Here is a 26,650-nt window from a genome sequence, read left to right on the forward strand (position 1 = left end):
TTGGAAGCAATCGATACAAGTTCTCTCTTTAAGAAAACAAATCTCATCTTGAAACTCTTTAAGCCTGGAAAAAAGTGTTCAGATGGAAAAATTTTTTTCTTGAACTAAGTTCAAGTAAGTTTAATCATTTAAAGGAAAACATGCTTTACTGGTGCCTGAGTAAAGTCTCGTCACGTGACTCAGAGTTTAACGCTCCCCGCAGCTCCCGGCGTTCACCTCCCAGGGCAGTGGACTTTTCTGACCCCTCATGGTTCCCAGCCTGTTTTCCCAGACGTGTCTGGCTCACTGGCTCGCGTAAGGGAGAGGAGTGCCAAGCCCGTGTTCCTTCCACTGTGAGAGCACATTTAGGATCAGCTGCCTTGGGAGACATGGCTCCCATAGGAGGTACCAGAACCCCAGCTTGAGTATATTAGGAGGTCCTCTACGCAATCAACCCGAGCTTTCCCAGGTGACCAAGGCCGCCTGAGATCCCCCCTAGAAATAAACAAGAATCTCTTTGTTCCAAAGGGAAGGCAAAGCCCCAGGAATATTGAGACATTGAAAATGGTGTCTGGCCCTGGCTGGTGTGGCTCAGTGGACCGATAGCGGGTCTGTGAACCAAAAGGTCGCCGGTTCGTTTCTGGTCAGGGCACAGGCCTGGGTTGTGCGTCAAATTCCCTGTTGGGGATGTGCGAGAGGCAACCAACTGATCAATGTTTCTCCCCTCTTTCTCCCTCCCTTCCCCTCTCTCTAAAAATAAATAAAATCTTTGGGGTGGGGAGAGAAAAGAAAATGGGGTCTAATCCCTCTTAAGGAAGCATCCTGGCAGCCACACCTCTCCAGCTGAGGGACTTCTTGATGCAGTAACTGTGGCAGCGGCCAGGGAGGGGGCGTGAAGATGAGGCCCAGCTTGGAAGCTGTCCGCCTACCTCCTGGGAAATAAGAGCCTCGCTCGCAATGAGCAAATTTCACTTCGGGAGGGAACTGTAGCTCTTGGCATTCGGAGCAGGAAATGTGTCCTGAGTGACGTTTTCCTTGGCAACAGGGCTAGCCTGGCACCTGGGGATGGAGCGGCCTGCCCCTCACCGCAGGCCCAGGACCACCCCCATTAGAGCGGATGCAAGCCCGGCCCCCATGAAAGCGCCGCTCAAGTATCCTTCTTCAGGGACCCGCCAGGTCTGCTCTCCCAGCTCAGAACCTCCGTGATTCCCGCCGTCCCTGACACTGCCCTTGGTCGTACCTAGGAGAGGTATACTGTGTAGGCTCCGGCGATTATGCATATGCAGAAAGACAGCGTTTCTCTTCAGATGAAAGAGGAGACGGCCTTTGAAACAGGCAGGCTGTGTTTCTATTTTTAATGCTTCCTCGGTAACTGGAGAGAGCTACAGTGGTATTGATCATGGCTGACGCATTTTAACGGGAGTAGCTCATATAACTGCTGTTGTCTTTGGGCAACCTGTCCCAGGTTTGGCGTTGGGTGTCATGGTTCCTGACGAGAGTCAACACTATTCGTTAAGGACAATCAATGAATTCCAGAACCCCTTATATTTACTCAGAAATGGGATTAAGTTCTCAGAGTCGGCACGGGTCCGTCAAGATTGATTGGGTCCACTGTATAACATATAACAGCATATTCTATTGGTTCTGTTTCTCCGCGTAACCCTGCCTAATCCATGGTCACATAAAATCTCTTGAGTAGCGGAAGAAGCAGATTTATTGTGCTACAGTTCTTCCAAAGGTTACTCGGTCTTGGGCTTCCTGTGCCGCACTGCCAGCCCCAGGTTCTGGAGAGGTTTGTGCTCTCCCACCTCTAAAGAAAATCAACCCAGCCAGCAGGCTGCCTTTGGGCACAGGAGGCCCAGAAGACAGTGAGTAAGTGGGTGAGGAATGGCCCGCGAGAGCAGGAGGTAAGCTCTGCCCAGGTAGGAGGCGAGTCTTCCTTCTGGGTCTCGCGAATCGGGCCTCTCAACCCCAAGACGTGTATTTTCCCTGTTGCTCAGAATTTGATTTTAATAATCATTCGCGTTAAAATGACAAAGAACCACAATGCCATAATAACCTTATGACTTGGGTCACAACGGCTTCCTTTTCTCCGGACCTGGTGTGTTTAAGAGAATGGACGCTTAGGCCTGGAAAAGGAATGTGTCGTTCAGGGAGCAGCCACCTGCAGTCAACAAGCCAAATCCAGCTTCCACCTGTTTTTGGAAATGAGGTTTCATTGGAACCACGCCCCACGCATGTCTCCAGCTGATTTTGTTACCCAGCGCAAGGGAGTTGCCGCTTGGGGCGCCCTATCCAAACGCAAGGTGCGGTTGTGACCAGGTAGTTTTATTTCTTTGCAGCAAATCAAGGAGAAGGGATTCACATCCAAAGCCCTGCCGCTCCCAGATGGAGGGTTAGCCACGGCTCCTACATGGTTTGGTCAAGTACATGTTGATTTCCTCTTCGCAGTTGGGCATTTTCATCCCATTGAGTTCCTGTCAGCTCATCCCATTTATAGCTGCACGTACAAACTACGGTGCTGCATTTTAACCTTTAGCAAGAAATAACATTCAGGACGGCCCGGACCCTGAGACCCTGTCCTATATGGCAATTTTACATAATAGTGAGGGCTCAGTAGCTACTTCAGAGACAGTTCCTGCAATGTCTATGATGTGCACCATCTGGCCCCTCTAGAAAGTGTGCCAGTCCCCTGTCTAGTCGGAAGCCCTCCGACTTGCATGCATTGCTCCCAGATGATATGGTTTATTCATGAAAGAAAGGGAGTTAATATTAACCACCTACGGGTTTTATTTAGTAACTTATTTCTGCCTTCTTTATATCTAACTCAGCACTCTCACCTGGGGCCCAGGCCAGGTGGTTGCGTTATGAATCCCGAAGTAAAAAACTTCTTGTAGACACACCAGCCTGCCTAGTTTTTAAATTCCTCCTTTTGTACGAACCAGAAACTGGACCTGCCAGTCATCTTTATTTTTCTACTTCTTCTACAGCTTCTTTTTTGCCTTACGGATAAAATGTTAAAAGCATTTCCCTTTCCTTGTTCTTTCTCTTATTCTGACACAAAGAAAAGGGGAGCAGCTTTTCAATGCCCAGTTTTACAGGGATCACCACTAGGAATATGGTCAAAGGTATTTTAATTTACTCAAGAGTACTTATCCAAATGTGCTTTGATTACTTAAACTGAAAGCAAACTTACACCAGAACGAAAGCATCCGAAAAGAAACGCAGTCTGTTTGAACAAGCATGTAACCCACATACAGTCCATTTGATTCAATGCCGCAAACAAAACAGCTATTAATTAAAGAGAGAAATGTGAAATAACAGCACCGAATACAGAAGGAGGACAATTAACATGAGTGAAGACTCCACGGAAGGGAAGGTCGATAAGGTCACGGAGAGAACAGCTGGGTTTTGAAAGCAGAGAAGGACCATCTCTGCTGAGATGCTGCGGCAGGGGACACGGCCACAGGGGACCTTCGGTGCTAGGTATTTCCTGGGGCGAGGGAAGAAAAAGGCCCTCAGGGTACTTAGCTTACTGCTACAGTGGGGAGAAAGAGTACTCTGATTTTTATTTTTATTTTTTTAAACCCTGTGGTTTGAATGAAATCAAATCCTCAGTTAAAGAAAGGCTTCTCTGGGCCCCAGCCCGTCTCAGTGCCGACGTCACTCTGTGACTGGATCACTGCCACCCTGGTCCAACGGTGGTGCTGTGTGCTGACGACCACGTGGGATGAGTGCCCGCACACACCAGGGCACTGAGTCGGTGCTCAGAGAGGCCCTGGGAAGCGCACGCTCACAGGAGAAGAACACGCGACTGGCCCAAGTCCGGGACGAGGATTTCAGAGAACTGCTGGCGGCCTACAGCGCCCCGGGCAGTCTGTGAGGGTCTGGCCTCTAATGCTCAGCAGCTGTGCAGGGTAGTTTCTGTGGTCCCACACTTGACAGACAGGGCAGGAAGGCCCAGAGAGCCCACGACCGTTGCCCACAGCCACGCAGCTGGGCAGTGCTGGAGCCTCGGGCGCTCTCACAGGGGAGCCCACGTATCCCGGCCCCTGGCCTTGCCCTCCATCACCGACCAGCCACCCCACCGGGCAGACCAGCAGGCAGCTGCACAGAGGGCTGTGTCCCTGTCCTCGAAGGGGCCTCTCTCCTGGACCAGGGCTTTCCCAGCTCCTTCCGCCCCCTACGAAGACCCCAGCCCACATCTTAGCTGGCACAGCCCGGCACTGCGTGCCGCCCCCAGGGCCATCTGCAGGAGAGGTTTATTTGAATGTGTGTGGCGCCTCACCGTCCCTACGCTGTGTGTTTCTAAGTCCCTCTAGTGCGTTTCTAAGTCCAAATAAGATCTGAACTCCAGCTGCCCGGGAAGCAAACTTTGGTTTCCATGGTAACTGAGCCACCCGCGCTTCCTGGCTTGAGCAGTGCCAGCAGCACCACAGTGGCCTTAGCTCCACAGCACCGCATGCGGCGGGCCGGTCACTCCGGTGCCCCTGGCTGCGCACTGCGGAGCGCTGGGTGGGGGCAGTGGGGGCGGAAGAAGGCAGAGGGCGCTCTCCTTACTGGCTGCGCCGTTCTTCAGCCTTGGGAGCAATCAGGGAGTCAGTACTTTAATCCTGGTGGAGTCCAGGAGGCCCGACCCTTCCTTGAGCCGTCTGTGTGCTGTGGGGTAAGCAGGCACTGCTTCCCAGACCCAGCTCTGTCCCGCAGAGGTGGCCGTGGTGACCGGGCCCTGGCGGTTCCCTCCGAGGCTGAGAGCTGTGCTGATCTGGGGCCAGCCCGTGGCCCTGGGCCAGGGTGGGAGACGCCGCTTCGGCCACTCCTCTCTTGGTCCCGGTTCTGGCTCTCCCGAGTGGGTGGCCCGAGCTCCACCCCTGCCCCCGTCCCTGCCCAGACCTGCGCCCAGAGAAAGAGGAGGTGCCAGGCAGTTACGAAAGAGCGAGAAACTGCCTCAGACTGGAGAAGACTAAGGAGACGTGACAGCAAAGCCCAGGAGGGCCCTGCATCGCAGAGCAGACAGACAGGGAAACCTCGGGGAATCCAGATAAAGTCTGCAGCTCAGCGAACAGCCTTGTGCCAAGTTCATGTCTTATTTTTGCAATTGGCTGTTGTTACGCCGCGCGTGACCAGCAGGGAGAGCCAGGGCACCATGGAAACTGCACTATCTTGGCCACTCTCCTGGAAGTCTACACTTACTTAAAAACAAAAAGTTTATGAAATGGTGTATTTTCCTTCGTGAAAATAAAAGGCGGCGCCCTGGCTGGCATGGCTCAGTTGCCTTAGCATCGACTCACAAAGCGAAAGGTCGCCGGTTCGATTCCCAGTCTGGACACATGCCTGGGGTGCAGGCCTGGTCCCCAGCTGGTGCACGGGGGAGAGGCAACCATCCAGCCTTGTTCTAAGTTCTTTATTATTCCAGTTGCTTGGCCCCAAACCCCTGGGGTCATTCTTGACTCCTCCCCCCCTCACATCCCACCTTCAAACCACTGGCAATTCTCTTAGTTCTGCCTTCCATGACGCGTCTAGAAAGCGGCCCCCTCTCGCTTCTCCCATTGCCCTCCCTCGTTCCTCTCCAGCCCCCTGGTCTCCTGGCCCATCCTCAGCCGTGCCAAACACACGTGCACCCCAGGGCCTTTGCACGAGTGTGTCTGTGACTCTTGTAGAAACCCGCACAGCTCACATCCATCCATGTCTCACCCCGCCCCGTCTCCATTGCATCAGCTCAGGGGGTGCCTATTTTAAATGAAGCCCTCCTGCCCCCCGCATTTCAGATCCTCTTTAGTTTGGCTTGTCTCCTTCCATGGCCTTTCTCCCTTCTGGCATACAATTTTTTTTTAAAGATTTTATTTGTTTATTTTTAGAGAGAGGGGAAGGGAGGGAGAAAGAGGAAGAGAGAAACACCGGTGTGAGAGAGAAACATCAATTGGTTGCCTCTCTTACGTGCTGAGCCTGCAACCCAGGCATGTGCCCTGACTGGGAATCCAACCGACGACCTTTCGGTTTGCAGGCCGGCGCTCCATCCACTGAGCCACATGCACCTGACATACAATTTAACACACTGATCTTGTTCATTGTTCGCAGCTCTCTTCCTCCTGCTGGAATGTAAGCTCCCAGGGGTAGGGATTTCTTTGTGACTTGTTCCCTGCTACTACCGCAGCTCCTAGAACAGGGCCCGGCCCTCAGGAACTATAATACCTGCCAAGCCAGTGATCAGGGGGAGAGGGGATCTCACGCCCCTCTCTCTCCAGGGACAAGTATAGGCAAACCGTCCACAGAACTGCCTTTTTGTGGGTTTTTGTTCATCTAGAGCAGAAAATGGTCTTAACTACGATCACCATGCTGTACATCACACCCCAGGACTTGCAACGGGAAGTCTGTACCTTTGGACTATCATCGCCCGTATCACGCACCTCCACCCCTGCCTCTGCCAACCACCAATCTGTTCCTTGTATCTGTGAGTTTCTTTAGATTCCACATGTAAGTGAAAACGTACGGCATTTGTTTTTATTGGCTGGCCTGTGGAGAAGGCTGCTGGGCAGCAGCCGGGGCCTTGGTCAAGGGTGCCAACAGCCCGCGTGACCCTTCAAGTTCGGAGCCATGGGGAGAGCTGCTCCGCCCCATCTTCTCTCTCCCTCTACTCTCCTGGTGATGCCCCCATTGGCCAGACCCCTAGAAGCCGGACAGGAGGCGGCTCTTTGAGGGTGTACCTGCAAGGTACCTTCCCGGCACAGGGCAGGTGGGGGCGGGACGGGGGGAATCTGCGGGCCGATGGACAGCATCTGCGCCGTGCCTACAGGAGTCGGTTATGGTAAATACATTTTAAACCCCTTATGGGAATTTAAATAGATGTGCAATGAAAATGTCTTTACCCAAATGTTTAAGAACATATGATTTTTAAGGTTTTGTTTTATATACGTGTGAGAGATACATAGATGGGTTGCCTCTTGCTCAGCCCCAACTGGGGACCTTACCAGCAACCCAGGCCTGTGCCCTGAATGGGAATCGAACCAGCGACCTACCTCTTGGTTTGTAGACTGGCGCTCAATCAACTGAGCCACACCAGCCAGGGATGTATTTTTTAAAAGAAATGTTGTCTAAATACCAGGGAGTCAGGCCCTAGATTACTCACTAGGTTCTTTTCATGAAGAAGTAAATTGTTCAGATTTTAAAGAACTGAATATCAGTTGTATTTTTTTTCTATTCCAGCTGACATTGAGTCATGCTTAGCTGTTTCCTGGGCTGTGTTTTAACTCTCCTTGAGTAGTCTTCTGTGTCAGAGCAGACCTGGAGGGTCTCAGGAGGGGCAGGCGGGCGGGGGAGGGGGGCCGCCCAGGGCCCGGCCAGAGGTGGGGCGGAGGGGGAAGGTGCGCCAAACTGCTCGCACTGCCAGGTGCGGGGCAGGCGTGCGGGGCTGCCACCCTCGGTTTTTTAGGGACATAAACCAGTAGATACCCATGTTGCTTAAGTGTCTGTCACTCGCCACCAAGAGCCCTAACAGTCTCTCCACCTCTCAGTTCCGCTCTCCCCTGAAGAACCCACTTTCCACTCGGGGCTGCACTGGCCCCCAGCTCAGTTCTCCAAGTTCCCAGAGCACCCCGTCCTTCCATGCCAGCCGGGGGTCTGAAACGGGGCTCCCGAGGAAGGCTCGCCTTGGTTGCCATCCCTAATGGGCCAAGGGCCTAGCCAGTGCGGGCTCGCAGCCTCCCCTACACCTTCAGGAACAAGGGCGCAGATGGAGAGTGAACCCACTTGGACCTCGTGGGCCCCGTGGCCTCGCAAGGCCTGGGACCCCTGCTTTGAGTGAGCGGAGGCGGGGAGTCACAGGCCTCAGGCTGCGTGTGGAGCCCTGGCAGCCTCGCCCAGCCACACCCCAGCCACGACACCACCCGCCCCTGGGCTTCCGGGGACACTTTCTGGCTTCTAAGTGTGAGTCTGCCGGCTTCTGATAATGGGCATGTAAGCCTTATGGTCTCCCCTCACCGCCCTGGGGCCCAGCCGAGATAAGGCTCCCCGGCCGGCGGGCACAGGCAGAAGAGGAACAGGAACACCTCCCCTGGGTCCCATCAGGCAACACATCGGGGCTTTGGGATGTGGGTACAGGCGGGGTAGCCCTCAAGCAAAGCCCCAAAGCCCACATCATCGTAATGGCTGAATCACCTCATGGGAGCCCCCAGCCGCCCCTGGAAGTAGTCCCACCCCATTCTCCCACCAGGGAGGGAAAGCTCAGGGGAGGCAGCTTGCAGGGTCGCGGAGCCAGGATGTGGCCGAGGGAAAAGCCCATCCTGTGGGACCCTGGAGTCCACGCACTGCAGTCACAGCCCCTCCGTTGCCGCGTCCCACCTCCAGGGAACCTCCGGTCGCGCGTCAAACGTTTTCAGCCCCTGTAGCCAAGCGGGGTTGTGAGATCCGCAGCAGGTAATAGGATCAATTTTGTTTCAGGCTGGACACTGTCAACCTATTAAAACACTCCTATAAAAGTTAATGCTGGAAATGGGAACGAAAACAAGAGTTATTACATTTTAAAAAACATAAAATAACAAGTGTTGGCGAGGATGTAGAGAAATCAGAACCTTTGTGCCCTCCTCGTGGGAATGTAAACTGGCGTAGCCACGATGGAAAAGAATATAGCAGTTCCTCAGAAAATTAAATTATTCTTCGTATTTTTTTAACTTAAAAAATGAGGAAGAAGAGAAAAAGTATATGCCAGGCATTTTCTGATCATAGTGCAATAACCACAGAGAATAGAAATTAAAAGGTACCAAACACTGAAATCAGACTACATGGATAATTAACATTTTTGACTTTCCAAAGAACTCAGATCAAAGTAGAAATCAAACCCAAAAATTCGGGCTATTTTTTTAAAAATGCAAAAATGAGATCACTATCTATTCACACTGTGGGATTTGGCCAAAAATGTACTCAAAAGAACATGCCAGGACATTAACGATTTCATTGAAGAAAAACACCATGCGAGCCAGGTGCAGAGGCAGCTTAGCTAATGAGGTGTCAAATGTCCTGCGACATTCTAGACAAGAGCTCGGTCCTTTTTCCAGGCTCATGTGCTTTTGCTTTATTGTTGAATGATTCTACTTGTAAAAAAGCTTTTAAAAAGGGAAAAAGAAAAATGCTAAAAGCAACGTGGGACCGGGGGTTGGATCCTGGGACAGAGAAGAAACATTAGAGAGAAATCTGGTGGAATCCGAATAAGGTCTGTAGTTCAGAGTTTGGTTTCCCATGTTAATTTCTTTAGTTTAGTTTAGTTTTTTTTTTTAAGCGAATGTGTCAATATTAGGGAAAGATAAATGAAGGCTCAATGGAACTTCCTGTAATATCTTTGCCATTTTTCTGCCAATCTAAATAAAGTATGCCAAAATAAGTCTAAAGAAAAAGATAGACCTTTAGAGCCACGTGGGGGTCAAGAGGAAAGGCACAGAGCATGCTCTTGGCAGCAAGGACCCCGGCAGGGCAGCATGCCCCCAAGCCCAGCAAAGGGCGCCGGCCTCCCCACACCAGCCCTCCGGGCACAGCCCTGATGGCAGCGCCTTTGGGGGCCAGCTCTACAGTGTTCTGGGAGTTGCTCCTGGAAACCCCACCCAGTGCCCAGCCCTCAAGCCCTTCCAACCATTTCATAAGTACTATCCTTCATAAATCCTTTTCTGCCGAAATTGGCTTCAGCAGTTTGTCACGCTCAAGTGGCCCCTACTCCTATGCAGACAAAACACCGAATATATTCACGCCATAGAAGAAAGTGAAAAAGTTGTCACGTATTTACCTCCCTCCACACAAGAAAGGTAGTCATCCTTGATAGTTTTTACAGGCAAATTTTATCAAACTTACAAGAGACAGATAATTTATATCAGAGTGAAGAAAATAGGTAAACATTCTTAATTTTACTCTAAGGAAACTGCTTGTATTCCAAGAAATGTGAGAATAGGGAACATGATAAAAGAGTAACAATGCTGTTTGCAATGACGCAGAATCTAAGTAATCCTGCCGGTCCTAGCAGAGGAATAATAAAAGCATACAGACCATGGCAGATAGGGACTAACTTTGTGGTTTAAAGCGCAGGTTCAGGAACAAGACTGTGGAGGTTAAAATCCTGGGTTCATCGGCTTGATTTGGGGTGAGTTACTTAATCCCTCCGCGGCTCACCTTTTTCATGTGTAAAATGGGGATGAGGATGCACCTACCTCGTGGGTTATGTTACAATAAGTAAACACAAGGCCCTGGCCGGGTGGCCCAGTTGGGTGCAGCATTGTCCCACACACAGAGAGGTTGCGGTTTGATTTCCGGTCAGGACACACACCGGGGTTGTGGGTTCCGTCCCAGGTTGGGGCGTGTGCAGGAGGCAACCGATCGATGTTTCTCACATTGAGGTTTCTCTCTCTCTCCCTTACTCTCTCTCTAAAACCAGTAAACATGTCCTTGGGTGAGAATTAAAAAAAAAAGGAAATACAAGCAGCGCTCAGGACAGTCCTGGTGGATCCCAGTGTGTGTGTCAGTTGGCTGTGGCCACTGCATCTGTAGATTCGAGGAGAAAACTCATAGAGTTTCACTGGAAGATGCCAAAAGGATATTTGCTTAAATTCAACATTCCTCATAAAAACCCACTGTGACCTAGGATATAATAAATTTAACATAATAAAGAATGTCTATCAGACATCAGCAGGTGCTTGTGGGTAAAACGCCAGACCAGGCATTCTTTCCTGTGAGTCATTCCGTGGTTATTTGTGGAGAATGCAGTGGGGTCCCATGCTGGGGACTACAGGAGGCAGCAGCTCCCCAGGCTGGCGCTCCTGCGCTGACATCCTAAATTAGAAACAAAGTCAGCAGACCGATAAGTGCAAAGCCCCAAAGCACAGCGATGCGTCAGAGATGGGGCAGGGCCATTGTGCCGAGGTCCCGGTGAGAAGAGCGAGCCAGTGTCAGATGAGGCCAGGACAGGGGGCAGCTCAGGCCCGAGAAGACTCCTAAGTGGGAGTCATCTAGAGGCGGCGACAGAATGGAAGAGGGGGCCAAACACTACGAAGATACTGAGACTCAAACCCAATCAGCAATGCACAGAATCTACAAGGACCCTCTGAACCCGGACTGGCGGCGGTCACTGGACGAAGCCGTCATGAAGGAGCAGGTGGTGCTCATGAATGGGAAGGCATTCGGTGTCAGATAATACTTAATTATCTGTAAAATAAATGCAATGATCATTTTAAAACTCTCAAAGTGTGACACAGTGTGTGATTCCATTTATACGATATTCTCTAAGTGACAAAATTATGGTCATGCAGACCAGCCAGGGGGCCGCCAGGAGCCGGGGTCGAGGGGGGTGTGACCAGTAAGGAATAACTCCGGGATTTTCTCTGTGGCAATGGGACAGTCCTGCATCCTGATCTGGTGATGATTCCTCAGAGCCACACATCTGATAACGTTTCCAGCGACCGTGTACATAACCACACATGCATGTGAAAACTAGTGAAACCCCAGTGAGGCTCATGATTTACTTCATAGGATCGCAACGATGCCAATTTCCCTATTTTGACAATGAAGTGCGGTTACGTAAGACGTGGGGGAACCTGGGTGAAGGGTACACAGGAACTCTTGGTACTAATTTTGCAACTTCTGTGTCTTAAACTATTTTCAAAGACAAAGTTATATTTTTTAAAAAGAGAAGAGAAGACACACATGAAAGACCAGGCACCGTAACTGAAACATATAATAGAAAATGAGATACCATCCAAAAGATACAGAGCACTTGTATATCCATATGAAAATGATAAATAACCCAACCAGTAAGTGGACAAATATCAGGAAATTCAGAGAGTAGACATGTCCATATTCAATCTTACTAATAATCAAACACATTCAGAATAAGGCAACATGGAAATACTAGCTCCCACTCATAAAAGACCTCTGGCCCGGATACGGGGTGCGGGGTGGCGCTCCCATTCACCGCTAGGTGAGAGCGTGAATTGGCCAGCCTCCTTACGGGCATCTGGACGGTGCCTACCCAAATTTTAAACACTCACACCATTTGACCCAGCAATTCTACTTTAGGAGTATAAAGATGGTCACTGCAGCGCTGTTTGTAGTAGCAAAACATCGGAGAGGACCTAAATATTTGTTACTGAGGACCCGTCAGGCAAACGATAGTGGCAGGTACTATTCATCCAGGCCCAGGAACTCCAGTGCTTCACACGCATTAATTCACTTGTGTATTCCCTACACCAGTACCGGGAAACAGGCTCTAGGCACTGTTGTTATGCGGGGAAGCTGATGCTCATTAATTAGCAAGCGGGGGAGCGGGGACTCCTACCTAGGCAGCCTGGGTCTAAAACCCACGACATGAACGTCACACCAGGCACTAAGTATGAGGGTCCTTCCTGCAGGCGTGTTCCGTGAGAACAGCAGCCACGAAGCAGTGATATAACAGGGCCCCAGAGGGTGTGTACATAAAAACAAAGGTCCGAAGGACTGTCTTTGGGGCATGATGTTGTGGAAAACATTGACTCTTTTGTTTATATATTTTTATATTGTTTGCATTTTTTACAATGAAATGTATCACTTTTATACAATAAGGATATTTAAAGGTAAGAGGCCAACATTTTTAAACAAAAAGAGAAAAGAAAAACACCTCTTGCAGACAGTGAACAGCTCGGGTAACTCACTTCCCTCTCCCCCACTACGTCCAGCCAGCAGATGACCTTCCTTCCCACGAGGGGTTCTCCTGGGCCCTGGGCTCCTTCTCTGAGGGTGGACTCCCCTGGAGAAGCCTGTAGGTGTTGACGTGGAGTGGGTGGTGGGCCACCCTCTCCAGAACTCTCCAGGGCTGGCCCTTCCCTTAGCAGCTGATACGCCCCTGGGGGGAACAAGAGATCATTGGCCGAAGTAGAACTAATTCAAAAGAAAAGCCACGAACCGGATTACAAATACCATCAGCAACTGCAGATTAGAAGGGACAGACTACGAATTTAAAATAAGCCTAGCAAACATGTAGACCTCTAAGGAGCTGAGGTTCTAAGAATCACAATCTCATGCTTTAAAAAATGCGAACATTTGCAACTTGGTGGAAATTACATTCCCCTGCAACTACCTAATCTCGCGATGAGAAGGTTTAAACGTCCATTTAAACGCGTGCCAAGGGGCACGCTACTTTTCAACATCTCTTTAGAGGCCACTTGAGCAAAAAGAAAGCCAGATTCCAGCTCTGCACGGAGCTGGATGCCGGGTTCAGGCCCCTCCGTGGCTGAAACTCTGAATCTGCGTTCTGGATTTTTCTTGATTAGGATCCAAGCTTAAAATGTTTCTGTCCTCTCTGGGAGGAACAGGTTCTGGGGTTACCTGAGCTGTGTGTGTGTATGGGGGGTGTTTCTGCAGGAGGAGTTGTAGGGCGGGGGAGGTCCCCTGGCAGATTTGGGGGGTTGGCTGAGGGACTGGAGGGCAGAGGGTGGGTGAGCCAACTCTACCCTGAGCCCACTGCTTTGCTCTTGAAATTCCACAGCCAACGAGTCACGCTTGGGATGAAGTATTTCATTTTCCTGCTCCCCTTGGACACATTTTCCTCAACAGTTTCCTGAGCATCCTGAAGGGAATGTCAAGGTCAGAAAGAGGAAGAAGGTTCTCTGGAGCCACACAGGGAGGAAATCGTGGTTTTGAGGAGGGTTGACTTTACTTCCTTGTGGTTGGGAAATAAAAGAACCTTGTGGAGGGAAAGGGCAGGTGGGTCTCAGAAAGGAAATCTCATAATGGAACATGGCATGGCCATGCAGTAGAACATACTCGGCCTTGAAAAGGAAGGAAACCCTGATGCTTGCTACAACGCGGATGAACCCCGAAGACGTTATGTAAGTGAAATAAGCCAGACACCAAAGGACAAACGTTGACGATCCCACTTACGTAGGACTGAGAGATGTCAGAGTCACAGACGGAAGGGCGGAGGGGAGGCGGTTATGGGAGGCTGGCGGCAGCGAGTCACGGAGAGCTGGTGTGCGATGAGGCCGGAGCTGCAGTGGGGGCGATAAAGTTTGGGGGGCGGGTGGTGGTGCCGGAGGCACAATGTTGTGAATGTGCTCAGTGCCACTGAACTGCACCCCGAGAGTGGGTCAAAGGTGAATTTTAGCTTATGTGTACTTCACCTCAATAAAAGAATAACTAAATCTGAAAAGGCCTTTCTCCCTGGCTGGTGTGGCTCCGTGGGCTGGAGCGTCCGTGCCATAAACCCAGACGGTGCAGGTTTAATTCCCGGTCAGGGCGCCTACCGAAGCTGTAGGTTTGGTCCCCTGGGGCCCACACAGGAGGCGGCAGATAGATGTCTCTCTCTGACATCCATGTCTCTCCCCCTCTCTCTCTCCCTCCCCTCCGCCCTCTCAAAAATCAACAAGCATGTCCTTGGTGAGGATTTTTTTAAAAAGCTTTTAGATCTAACTTCCAGTTTACAGTAAATACACGGGTTAGAAAAACAAGTTAAATTGTCCTATGAAGTCACAATCTGGCAAATGTAGAATTTGAGGGATGTGGGACCTTCTACAGAAAACTGGCCTGAACATCAAAAAGTGAAGGTCATGGGGGAAAAAGTAGAGGAGCTGTTCTAATTCAAGACAACTAAAAACAAAAAACAAAAAACCCAAACCAAACCAAATGCAATGCATGCACTTAATTGAATCTGGTGTCTGAACAAATTTAAAAGACATTTGAAACAACTGGGAAAACTTGAGTATGGACTAGATATTAGGTGATTAATGAGAGAATTAACAGTTTACTTAGGTCTGAATATGGTGGCGTAGTTACGTTAGAGCACGTCCTCAATTTTATTTATTCATTTAATCGCCACCCAAGGATACGTCTATTGATTTTACAGAGAGAGGAAGGGGGAGAGAGAAACATCCATCTGTTGCCGCCTGTAGGTGCCCCGACCGGGAATCGAACCCGCGGCCTTTCGGTGCAGCAGACGACACTCCAGCCGGCCAGGGAGAGAATGTCCTTATTTTTAGGGTCTACAAGACGAACTAGGTAGGGGTGAGGTGTCAAATGATGCAGGAAAACCCAGAGAGGGGGATCTTGCAAATTCGCCCAAACGGAAACGCCTGTGGACCCCTGGGTGGGGGGTAAACGCCGTAGAATTCTTTCCACTTCTGTTTGCTGGAGGCAGTCTTTAAACCAGCTGGCGGAGGCGGGTGCGGGCTGCGGGCTGCGGGCTGCGGGCTGCGGGCTGCGCCGGGAGAGCAGCGGGGGGACCTGGGCAGCGCCCTTGACCCTCAGGCCTGAACTGCTCGCCTACGGGACGGAGCCCAGAACACCTACGGACCCGTGGTCTGGGTGAAAGGCGCAAGTGACCTGTCTGCGTGCCCGGCGGCTGTGGGCTAGTGACTATCACCAGGGCTACTGTGACCGTCCCGAGCACTGCGTCTGGTTCAGGAGCGACGAGTGGCTCCGGGGGAACCTCCCGGCCCGGTTCCCTGCGCCGGACGGGGAGGAGCAACTGGCCCGCGCGCGCCAGCCGCGCCGGAAGCGGGGTCTGGACTTGGGGGGGGGGAGAGAACGGGGCGTGGGGGGAGCGGAGCGAGCCCGAGGTCTAACCTGCACGGACCGCGGCCTGTCGGGAGTGGGGGGCGGGGCGCCGCTGGCGGACCAATCGTGGAGACGAGCGACTGTCAAAACGGGACACGTGACGGCACCGCTGTCAAAAACCGCGCGTAACTGAAACGGGGACGCTTCTGGCGGATGCCTGGCCGCTGCGGCGGGCGCCCTCTCGCCCGGGGTCTGGGTCGGGCCGGACCGGGCCCTCCCCTCTCTGTGCCCAGGGTCAGAGCCGGGGCCCGGCGGTGTTCGGGCGCCCCCGCGGGGCGGAACCCAGAACCAGGGAGCTTTCTGGGCTTCTTGTCCCGACGAGTAAAAGAAAACCCAGTAGGCGGGAGCCGGGGAGCCCCAGTGACTCAAAGCTGGCCGGCAGCGGAGGGGGAGGGCTGCCGCGTGGCACTGTTCGTCTTCCCCAGGCACATGGGCTCTCTCGGCGGCCCGGGAAAACATTAAACCAAAAACGCGGTCAGTTTCTGGCGGGTTCACGGTTCCCCTTCCTGGTTTCCGTGCACAGAGCGTAACAGGGGCTGCTCCTCGTTCCTGGCGTTTTGCCACATGTATGACAAACCAAAAAGGCAGATGCCAACTAAAATGAAAACCCACTAACTCCATGTCTCCCTCACTACCCGGGGGATCGTCAACCGCCTCTTCAGGCCACTTGGTGTCGGATGGACAGTGGGTGAACTCCCGGTTCTTCCATTCTCTGAACTTTCAGGACTTTTCGCTCAGTTTGCAATTTTCCAAACGATTCTCTCGGGATTTTCCGCTCAGTTTGCAATGCTCCAAACACTGTTGGCATCGGGGACAGTGGCTGACAGCAGCCACACTGCCAGTGGGACCCCGAGGGAAAGGCCCTCTCTGCCCCTTCGTTACCTGGAAGGCTCACAAAGGGCGGAACTTGTCACAGGACTAATCTCCCCAGGAGCCCCAAGGCTAGGCGTGGTTACGGGTCCCGCTTTACCGAACCCTTAGGCCCTCTCCCGTGTCCAAAGGGCACGGCGACCGCCCGGCGGGACCCAGGGAGCAGCGCCCCTCACCCACAGGCAGCACCCCGCGCCCTGGCCCGCTCTCAAGGACTTTGGGCACCGCCGCCCGGGGAGGAACACGTATCCAAATGGGCGGAACCGGAGCGCCGCCCCAGGCCGGGGGGCGTTCCGCCGTCCCGGGCGCCGCTCCCATTCGCAGAAGCCTGCCGCGGACCCCGGCCGCCGGGCTGGGTAGGTGGGGCTGGGGGTGGGCTTCCGGCCCGTCCAATGGGACGCTGCTGCCGCCCAGAAGCGCGCCTCAGCGGGACCTTAAAAAGCCGGGCGGGAAGGTGCGGGGTCCCGGACCCGCGCGCAGCCTCACCTGGGGGAGCCGTGCGCCGCCGCAGCCATGCTTCCCGCCCGCCGCCCGCTCGCCGCCCTCCCGGACCCGCAGCAGCTGCAGCTGCAGCTGTCGCCCCTCAACGGGCTCAGCCTGGCGGACAAGGAGAACACGGTGGGCGCGCGCGCGGGGCCCGGGCGGGGCGGGGGGCCGCGGGCGGGGGCCGGCCCTCACCGCGCCTCTCCCTGCCCGCAGCCGCCGAGCCTCAGTGGCACCCGCGTGCTGGCCAGCAAGACCGCCCGCAGGATCCTCCAGGAGCCGGGCGAGCGGGTGAGTGAGGCGGGGGCGGCGGCGCTGCTCCGGGCGCCCGCACTCCATTCATTGTCTCCTCCGCGCGTAGCTCCTCCCCTGCCGGCGCTTTCCCGCCAAAATGAGGTTTCGCTCTCACTTCCTCCTTAGGCCCGCCCCGCGCCCACGTCTCCGCGGCTCCCTCCCCGCCGGGTCCCGGAGGGAGCAGGCCGGGCGCGCGGCGGGCCACATGAAATCGCCGCGCCGGGGCCTGCCCTGGCCGGGGGGAGTGGCGATTTCATGTGGTTCGCCGGGCTCTTGGCACGTCCTCACTGCCTTCTCCCCCAGCAGAAGGCGAAGGTAGCTGCCCCCAGCGCGCAGGACGAGCCGCTCCTGAGAGAAAACCCCCGCCGCTTCGTCATCTTCCCCATCGAATACCATGACATCTGGCAGATGTACAAGAAAGCCGAGGCTTCCTTCTGGACCGCCGAGGAGGTAATCGGATTCGGGCCCTGGGGCGCTGGTCAGAGTCGGTGCGAAGGCACAGCACGGGCCGGGTGGGGGAGAGGTCGGGGTGGGGAAGAGGGCAGGTTGAGGTGGGGGCGGGGTGGGGGAGAGGTGGGGGAGGGGGAGGGCAGGTTGGGGACGGGGGAGGGCAGGTTGGGGTGGGGGCGGGGGAGGGGGAGGGCAGGATTGGGGGCGGAGGTGAGGGGGGAGGGCAGGGTGGGTGGGGGCGGGGGGAGGGCAGTGTGGGGTGGGGGCGGGGGAGAGCGGGGAGTGGGGGTCAGAACCCGAGGCGCGGGAGGTGGCGTGCGGCCTTGTGTGCCGTCCTGCGAGCCCCGCCCCGTGCGCCTCTGGATCCCAGGTGGACCTGTCCAAGGACCTCCTGCACTGGGAGGCCCTGAAGCCCGAGGAGCGGTACTTCATCTCGCACGTCCTGGCTTTCTTCGCAGCCAGCGACGGCATCGTGAACGAAAACTTGGTGAGTTGCCCCCAAAAGTCTGCCTTTACTCCCCCAGGATCGGAGGGAGAGCGCATTCTCTTCCTCGTCGCCAAAATCTTCCCATTCCAAACGCGCGCGTGTACACGCATCTGTAAGCCGGCATCCGTGTGCCGCGCCCTGGTTCGTCACGTGCCCCTTAGCGTGTTTTTTCCCCTGACTGGGAAAGCTCAAGAACAACACGCGTTTTAGCCAGGTGCTCGCGGGAAAATAGAGGTTTCCTACCTCCTGATCCACAACGAGAGCGTCTGACATACAGGGTCCAGCTGTGTCACAGGAAAACGGGGAATGACACAGACAAACGGACAGTGGTCCAGAAAAGGGCGGGTGACGCAGCAGCCTTGCCCTGCCCCCGTCCCTGTCCCCTGTCCTCGAGCCGAACTGCGCTGTCTCGCCACCAGGTGGAGCGGTTCAGCCAGGAGGTGCAGATCACCGAGGCCCGCTGCTTCTACGGCTTCCAGATCGCCATGGAGAACATACACTCCGAGATGTACAGTCTCCTCATCGACACTTACATTAAAGACTCCAAGCAACGGTGAGCGAGCGGGTGGCGTGCCTGCGTGCCGAGCACTCCCTAGTTGTTTCTTGCAAGTGTCCGAATCCACCCAGGGGGAGGAAAATGACTCCCGAGGGCCTCGGCCCAGGCTCCAATCCCTGGAAGCTCGAGGAGGAGGAGAGTCTTTGCTGGGATTGCTGATGTCTGTGTGTCTGCAGGGAGTTTCTCTTCAACGCCATCGAGACGATGCCCTGTGTCAAGAAGAAGGCAGACTGGGCCTTGCGCTGGATCGGGGACAAAGAGGCGTCCTATGGTAAGGGGTCGGTGGCCCTCCTTCCCCCGTGCTTCGTGTTCTAGGTGTGGGGCCTGGTTTGAGGGCCCTTCCCGTGCATATGAACCCTGACTCCCACGTTTTGGTGTTGACCCCTAACTAGGAGAGCGTGTTGTCGCTTTTGCCGCTGTGGAAGGAATCTTTTTTTCTGGTTCTTTTGCATCGATCTTCTGGCTCAAGAAACGAGGACTGATGCCCGGCCTCACATTTTCCAACGAACTTATTAGCAGAGATGAGGTGAGTCTGGTTCAAGTAACCGGCTAACCTGCACCCCAAGCACCAGCTTTTAGGGGTGTTCACTGAAGGAAACCCACAGGTCTGGCCTCATGTCCCCATTTCACATGTGAAATTCAACCATATGCATACTTGGCAGGGAATGAAATACTTAAATGACACACTGAAATTATGTTAACTCGTATTCTCTATATAATCACAGTGCATTTGCACATAGGTATTTCTCTGTGGGTGATGGGGTTTTTACAGGGATTTTTTTTTTTCTTTCTGGTATTCTGTGTGCTTCTACTGTAATTCAGAGTTAGCTGATGGGCATGTTGATGAAATGAGCCCCTCCTGTGGTCCAGCAGGAGGCTTTGCACGCTTGGATTAAGCTGTAGAGAGAGGAAGGGGCGGTGCCCGGGTACCCAGGTTAGGCCACGGCAGCATTACTTGGCACTAAGACTTGCAGAGTTGATTCCCTTGAAACTGGATTACCAAGTTCCTGCCCGTGAGATTGTAGATCTAAAGAGGAACCTGGTCAGAGTTCTGCCTCTCTTGCTGGGATCATTGGTAAAATAAGGGCATGCAGCCGTAGAGCAACAGGGATGCTCTGAGCAGGAGGATGCTCTGAGCGGGAGGATGCTCTGAGCGGGAGGATGCTCTAAGCGGAAGTTCTGCACCATCCTTAGCCACATCACAGCGGCGAGGACCACACTCGGCCTGCTCTCGGCGCCTAGGTGGCAGCATTGAGAGCCTTGGGTGGGGCCGAGCCTGTGTCGGTGACAAAAGCAGAATAGTCAGCAGTTAAACTCTGAGCAGGTTGAGTAAGTGCTTTCAGTGTGGCCAAGCAGGACGTGTAAAGAGAGCGCAGAAAAAGATACAGCCACTTCCGATTGCATATTCATGATGGACGCATTCTGGTTCCCCGGTGACCTTAAACCTTTTCTTCTAGGGCTTGCACTGTGACTTTGCCTGCCTGATGTTCAAACACCTGTTACACAAACCTTCGGAGCAGCAAGTAAACGAAATCATCGTCAATGCAGTCAGGATAGAACAGGTGGGTGATTTGGAAGGTGTCATGCCTGCCTGACGAGGACGTGCTCACGCCTCCGTTTTACTGAAGCTGCGTTTCGGTCCCTAGGAGTTCCTCACGGAGGCCTTGCCTGTGAAGCTCATTGGGATGAACTGCACGCTGATGAAGCAGTACATTGAGTTCGTGGCCGACAGACTCCTGCTGGAGCTGGGCTTCGGCAAGGTGGGTAAGGGGGTGCACAGAGCCCTGCTGGGTCCTTCGCAGCTGCTGTTCTGTACTCATGTTTGGCCGTGAACCTTTCAGGTTTTCCAAGTAGAAAACCCATTCGACTTCATGGAGAACATTTCGCTGGAAGGGAAGACCAACTTCTTTGAGAAGAGAGTAGGCGAGTACCAGAGGATGGGAGTGATGTCCAGCCCCACAGAAAACTCGTTTACCCTGGATGCTGACTTCTAAACGAACTGAAGGTCTGCCCTTTGCTGGTTCTTTTTATTTTTTTTCTTTTCAAAAGAAATATTAGCTACTTAGTGTCTCAACCAGTTACACCACGAATTATCCATAATGCTTGTTAATGGCATCTTTCAGCCCGTGTAGCCACTGCCGTATTAGCGGCGCTGTCTGTTAAAGGTGCTGCTGGTCTGACCTAGGATGGAAGTGGAGACAGAAGCCACTCGGATTCTTACGAAAGATCTTGTCCGAGGTGGGCTCCTACAGGCAGGCTGGTGGGTGCTCAGGCTGGTCTAGTCGGCGGGGCTAAGCATCCAGATGCTGCCACGAGGCCATTGGAGGACGTCAGCCTCGCTGCTTCCCAAAGCACTTTTTAAAGTTTACTTGGTTATAAAACTGGCACTTCCTGGTGTGTATTGTCAGCATCAAGGCCCGGTTTCATCTAACCTGAGTCGTTTGTACACCAAACGCAAAGTGTTCTGTGAACCACTCATGGGAGCCAGCCCCGAGTTTACCATGTGGCCACTATAAGTTAAATCGTGTAATCTAAGCCTGTTATTTCTATTTCTCATCTTCTCTCGTGAGTTCAAGTGCCTTTCCACCAACTCTGAGTTCAATCCTGAGCAAACCCAAGTATTAGCCAGCTGCTGCCACGCAGGAAGCCCGTGTTCTGTACTCTGTAGCCCAGGTGGAGGGTCAGGGGTGAGGTGAAGGGGAAGGCCCTTCTCACTGAAGCGTGCCGTGTGCTGACGGCTGGTGCCCTGGGTCGGTGTCATTGTATTTTTCAGACTGCATTGTCCCCAACTTCAGTCTGTGTGAAAGATCCTTGAAGACTCTTAATGGCTGGGATCTAGGATAGGATGGTGAATTGATTTTCAAATCCTTGAACAAAATGACCCCGCTAAGATCTTGCTCCTGCGAAGTGATAAAACCAGGGCTGAAATTGGCCTTCCCAGAGTTGTGTTAATTCTGACTTTGTGTAATTGGCATGCCAATAGGTAACGTGGACTGCATGTATATTTACTGCATATCTTTTAAGTTAGAAAACGTGTTTAACCCTATCCTTTTACGTTGTATCTACAGTTTATACTCTGAAATAATTACACCATCTTAGCTTGCAGTTCATAATTGATTATGTGTGCGGTTACTTCTAGTGCTTACCTAAACCTGAGTGTCAACTGGTGGGGTTAGAAAAGCAGTGTTGCCTGAGCTGTTAACACATGTTCCATTCAAACATTGCCCTGGCTGCTGTGGCTCAGTGGATGGAGCGCTCGCCTGAGAACCAAAAGGTCGCCGGTTCGATTCTCAGGTCGGGGCACAGGCCTGGGTTGTGGGCCAGGTCCCCAGTTGGGGGCGTGCAAGAGGCAACCAGTCAGTGTTTCTCTCCCTCTCTTTCTCCCTCCCTCCCCACTCTCTAAAAATAAATTAAAATCTTTATAAAAGGAAAACTAATAACTTAAATATTAGTTTCAGAAGTGACTATAACCAAGAGACGTTGGCCCCATTTGTTAACGTGTGTTGGTTGACCACTGGTTTATATACTATTGTCAGTTTCCTTTATCATTTATTGTATAAATGGTCGTCCATTTACAAATCTCTGTAATATGCCACCCTTATCTACCTTTTAAGTTATTGTTAACTGACCTTAACCCAGATTTTGTGGCCCTCACCCGTGCAACACAAAAATCAATAAAGACTGCCGCGCATTGTTGGGTTCAGGTGGGGGGTCAGAAGCAGATGCTAGGATTCTGCCTCCCATGGGCTGCCACGTACAAGTTCATTCCTTCCGACTAGGGTTCCGTTTCTGGTCAGTTTAAAGGGAAAAGGTTTTAGTCGGAAGCATTCGGAAGTCTTAAAAGTTGAGTACTTACCCAGGTGTGTGAACGATTAAAATAAAACTGTCCTCGGATGGCAGTGTTGAGGACGGGCATGGAGAAGATGATGTTTCTCTGGTGAGGGGGGCCTGGGGACCGGCCTTACCCAGGCTGCTGCTCCTGCTTTCCTGCCTGCTGGTGTCAGGGGTCACGCCAGGTTTCCCCAGTGAATGGGAGGGCTCCCCCAAAAGGCCTGGGCTTGGTCTGTCTGCCAGGACCGGCCCCTGCGGAGAGGAAGTGAACTTGAGCTGCGTGTTTCGAGGTCCATACATGATGTCCTGGGGAAAGGCATGTTCTGTGTCCTAGAGAAACCTAGCGGAGAGCTTTGCCCTGGCTCCCTGGAGGCACCCAGTGAAGGTCATTCGATGTGCAGTGTCAGGCAGTGGCAGCACGGGATGTTCAGAGCAGCCACGCCCCAAGGACCCCCGGCCATTAGAACAGCCTCCCCGGGGAGCCCATCATGTCCCCTCCTGCTGTCCACCTGCGCAGCTGCCCACGCTCTTCCCAGAACACACCTCACACTTCTCTTAGGGGACCTGCGTCAGAGTCTGGGCTCAGGTCAGGAGTCTGAAGTGTCACGTGTTCCAGAGAGGCCTCGTCCCAGGCCTCCGGAGCCACTGGGGCGATTTGTACAAGTTCCCCTCACTTCATCTCAGACACTCCACATCTGGGTGGGGTGGGCTCCTTAGGTATAGTTCCTACTGGTGATTTTCAGCTCTTGGTAGGCATCATAACTGCCTGCGGGCTTTTTAGGAATAACTGGTGCCAGACCCCCTCTTGGGAAAGGCAGCCCTGCTCAGAGTTTTAACTGGAGATGCTGTTATTGCATCTGATCTGTGTTCCAGATGCCTTGAGCCCCCACCGCTTAATTAAGAGGCACATTTCATTGCATGGGAACACGGCTTCTGCTCAGCTGGGTGCCAAGCCCAGTCACAGAGCCAGCCAGGAGAGCCTTCCTCTGCCCACCTGCCGCTCGCTGCCTGGCCTGGGAGCCCGCCCGAGGCCTGGCTCTGCAGCTGGGGCCCGGGGTCTGTTAGCCCCAGCTGGCTGAAAGCTATGTCTGTGTGCCACTGAGGCTGGGGGCCCTGCCTGTGGCAGTTGGGAGACCCTAAGGGTTTAAGTCCGTGAGGCAGGACAGCCTGGCCTCAGGGAGGAGCTGCACGGCTCTGTGGCAGGGGACGGTGTGGCAGGGCCCATTCAGACCAGCGGAGATGAGGGGACTCCACCCTGCAGCCTCTGGAGCGGGGCTGCCCTCCAGGTGCGCTCTGGGCTTTAGAGAAAGAACACGATCCGTGGGGTCTCCTGTTACCGGACGCGTTCTTTACAGTAGGAGGCTTTATGGTGAGGATGGCTGAGCCTATTGTGTGTAGTTCCGTACCCACAGCCGCCTCGGCGTGACCGTAAAGGCCGGAGTGGCTCCCACAAGATGGCAGACTGAGGTCCTGTGGACCCTTGTTTCAAACACCTACCAGTGATGAATAAGTTAAATGGGGAATGACTCCCCAGGAAGGAGATTCCCAGGTGCTGGGGACAGCGACCATGGACCCTGAGCTTAGAGTCCCTGGGGGAAAATCAAGGATAAGGGACCCAACACCCCTTTGGATTTGGAGGGAAGGATGGGCCTGCAAGAGGGAAGAGGTTGGAATCCAAACCTCTACATAAAGCTGGACGCCCACCTGCATTGAAAAGGGGGCTAGGGAAAACTCCCACTGGCCCGGGCAGGAGGGTAAGGTGTTCCTCTTTCTGCACCCAACAGATAGGCGATGTAGGAGCTCTTGGGAGATAATTGCCCCAGCCTGGCTGCACGTGATTCCCATGGGTGGAGCTTGGTCACAAACTATAAAACATGGTTGTGGGAACAAAGGGCCCTAGTATCCCAGGAACTTGGGGTAATATGGCAAAAGGTGATATAATGGGATCAGAGGAGAACAATGAATTCAGACCTGAAGGACAGCACTGTGAAAATAGATTCTGAGAACTGATGGGGCAGAGACATGGGGGAGGAGCAAGATGGAACCAGCTTCAGGAGCTGGTAGGACCTTGGAAAGCCATGCTCTGCCCCAGAGACCACTGTCTGACCCCGTTGCCCACCATCAAGTCCCCTGCTCACAGCCAGTGGGATCCCAGACTCCATGCAAAAAGCACCCGCTTCCTGCACCCCAGAGCCAGGCTTAAGGCTTGTTTTGCGTTTGAGGGTTAGGGAGGCCTGTTTTACCCCTGGCCTTGGAGTTGAGGGAACAGTGGCTGAGGTTGCGGCAGCCATGAGGGCAGGCCTTACACAGGGAAAGGAGAACTGATCTACAGAGAAACGGGGTCCTCATGACTTTGTGTTCTGGATCGAACCATGCCTGAATCCCCTGCCCCAGCCGTCTCACTTAAGTAAGCTAATGAAGTCCCAACGGAATCAGGCTGATGTTGCTGCCACATGCAACAGTTAAACCTGTACAGAGTCCACAGCCCTGAGCTCATCTGGTGCGGCCACCCTGGGGCTGAGATAACAGCTCTGCTGTGCAGGTGCCGCCAGCAGGCTCAGGGGGGGTGCATGCCTTGCTGAGGACCTCACAGATAGACGGACCCCCGGGGCTAGAGCTCAGGTGTGCGGGCCCCTTGGCCACACTCTCGTTCCTTTACCATGTGACCCCCTTTATGAGAGAACAGGGCACTCAGGCCTAGTAATGGGGGTGGCGGTGCAGTAGCTGATCTTGGCGGTAGAACACAGGAGACTAGCTGTTTCCAGAAAGGCACCCGGAGCCGTGATAGCTGTCCCCCTGACCTCCCAGTGCAGGGGCCCTGGGACTTGCCCGCTGGGACCAAGCTGAGAAGGGACTTCTCCGGAAGCCAGCGGACAGGCACCCGGGGCTGCTCCGGCCTCCCTTGGGCCGAGCCGACTCCCAGCTGCTGAGCTGTGTTCCTTCGTGAGGCTCAGCTGACCACTGCCTGGCGTGTTTTTTAAAAGCAGCTTCATTGAGATAATTCACCTACCATCCAAGCCATCCATTTAAGACACACAATTCCATGGTTTCTGGCATATTCCAGATGGGGAATATTCCCGCTCCCCAGGGAGACCCCACACCCATAAGCCTCCCTGCCTGTGCCCTTCACCGCCCAGCCCCAGGCAGCCCCTGGTGAGCAGTTCTGTGTCCCGGGGTTCAATGTGGTACATTCCTAGGTGCTCGCCCAGTACAGGTGACTCACGGAAGCGGCACTGGGGTCTGTTTCTAAAAGGTCCTTTAGGACCTGAGAGACAGCGAAGGGGGTAGGTCTGCCTCGCAGAGACAGATTGGGTTTACATTTCAGAAAGCTTTTTTATTCTTGGCATGTTGGAGAAATCTTTTGCATTAAAAGAGATGATATGCCTGGGAGGGGACTTTGCCTGTTCCTGTCCTGTGAGGTGCCTGGTAGGCCACATTCCTTCACGCCTGTGTCATTAAACATTAACCCAGCCCTTGCTCTGAGCTAGGGGCCGGGCAGAAGGGAGGTCAAAGGTCAGGAAGCTTGTCCTGGGGTCAGGGCTGGTCCACAGCCTGTTTTCATACAGGCTTCAAGCTAAGAATGGTTTAAAATAGAGCAGCAGCAGAAGAATATTTCGTGACACATGGAAATTACATGAAACCCGTGTTTCAGCGGTTAAAATAGTCAGCGGAGTCAATTTGCTGACCTAATTGGGCTTATTGGATGATTCATGAATAGGGCAGCAAGTAGGAAGGAGCTCCCAGGAGCTATGCAAAATGAAAGGTTTTTTCTAGGCAGGCGGGAGTAGAACAGGGAAGTTAAGAGTGGATTATTTCAGGGAGGACACCCTCCCTTAGGGGAGGGCAGGGGTCTTATCAGGCAGGCTACCTTGCCAGCGATGATCAGGAAGTTCCCAGGGCTTAGCACAAGTGACTCCATGTTAGGCTTGCTGGGGTTTTTTCCTCATGGTACCCGTAAAGTCAAAATGTTGTTTCGTTGGCAGGTGCCACATCTCCCATGTACACATTGTCATGGCTGCTTTAGTGTTACAACAGCAGAGTTGAATTGTTGCATCAGAGGCTGTATTTTTACCTGGAGCTACAATATTTTCTTTTAAAAAAGTTTTTCTTTTTAGAGAGAGGGGAAAGGAGGGAGAGATGTG

General features: G+C 53.3%; 1 protein-coding gene across 1 annotated transcript; it reads left to right on the plus strand.

Annotated features, from left to right (window-relative positions):
* Nucleotides 1-16,863: 16,863 nt before the first annotated feature.
* Nucleotides 16,864-20,751, plus strand: RRM2 (ribonucleotide reductase regulatory subunit M2). The gene is made up of 10 exons (XM_090280900.1): nucleotides 16,864-17,025; nucleotides 17,107-17,181; nucleotides 17,491-17,634; nucleotides 18,005-18,121; nucleotides 18,541-18,674; nucleotides 18,854-18,948; nucleotides 19,070-19,203; nucleotides 20,135-20,239; nucleotides 20,324-20,437; nucleotides 20,519-20,751. Exons 1-10 carry the CDS (start codon nucleotides 16,921-16,923, stop codon nucleotides 20,669-20,671), a joined length of 1,176 nt encoding a protein of 391 aa, XP_090137026.1. The 5' UTR covers nucleotides 16,864-16,920; the 3' UTR covers nucleotides 20,672-20,751.
* Nucleotides 20,752-26,650: the final 5,899 nt, after the last annotated feature.

This window comes from Furipterus horrens, unplaced genomic scaffold (assembly GCF_987537825.1).
Source record: "Furipterus horrens unplaced genomic scaffold, mFurHor1.1.pri manual_scaffold_6, whole genome shotgun sequence".
In the NCBI taxonomy this organism is placed as follows: domain Eukaryota; kingdom Metazoa; phylum Chordata; class Mammalia; order Chiroptera; family Furipteridae; genus Furipterus; species Furipterus horrens.

Excerpts from the sequence above, each read along its gene's own strand:
- RRM2 (XM_090280900.1), top strand. The coding sequence starts at position 16,921 with ATGCTTCCCGCCCGCCGCCCGCTCGCCGCCCTCCCGGACCCGCAGCAG. Across the intron at positions 18,949-19,069 it reads GGACAAAGAGGCGTCCTATG|GAGAGCGTGTTGTCGCTTTT; the intron begins GTAAGGGGTCGG and ends ACCCCTAACTAG. Across the intron at positions 20,240-20,323 it reads ATGCAGTCAGGATAGAACAG|GAGTTCCTCACGGAGGCCTT; the intron begins GTGGGTGATTTG and ends TTCGGTCCCTAG.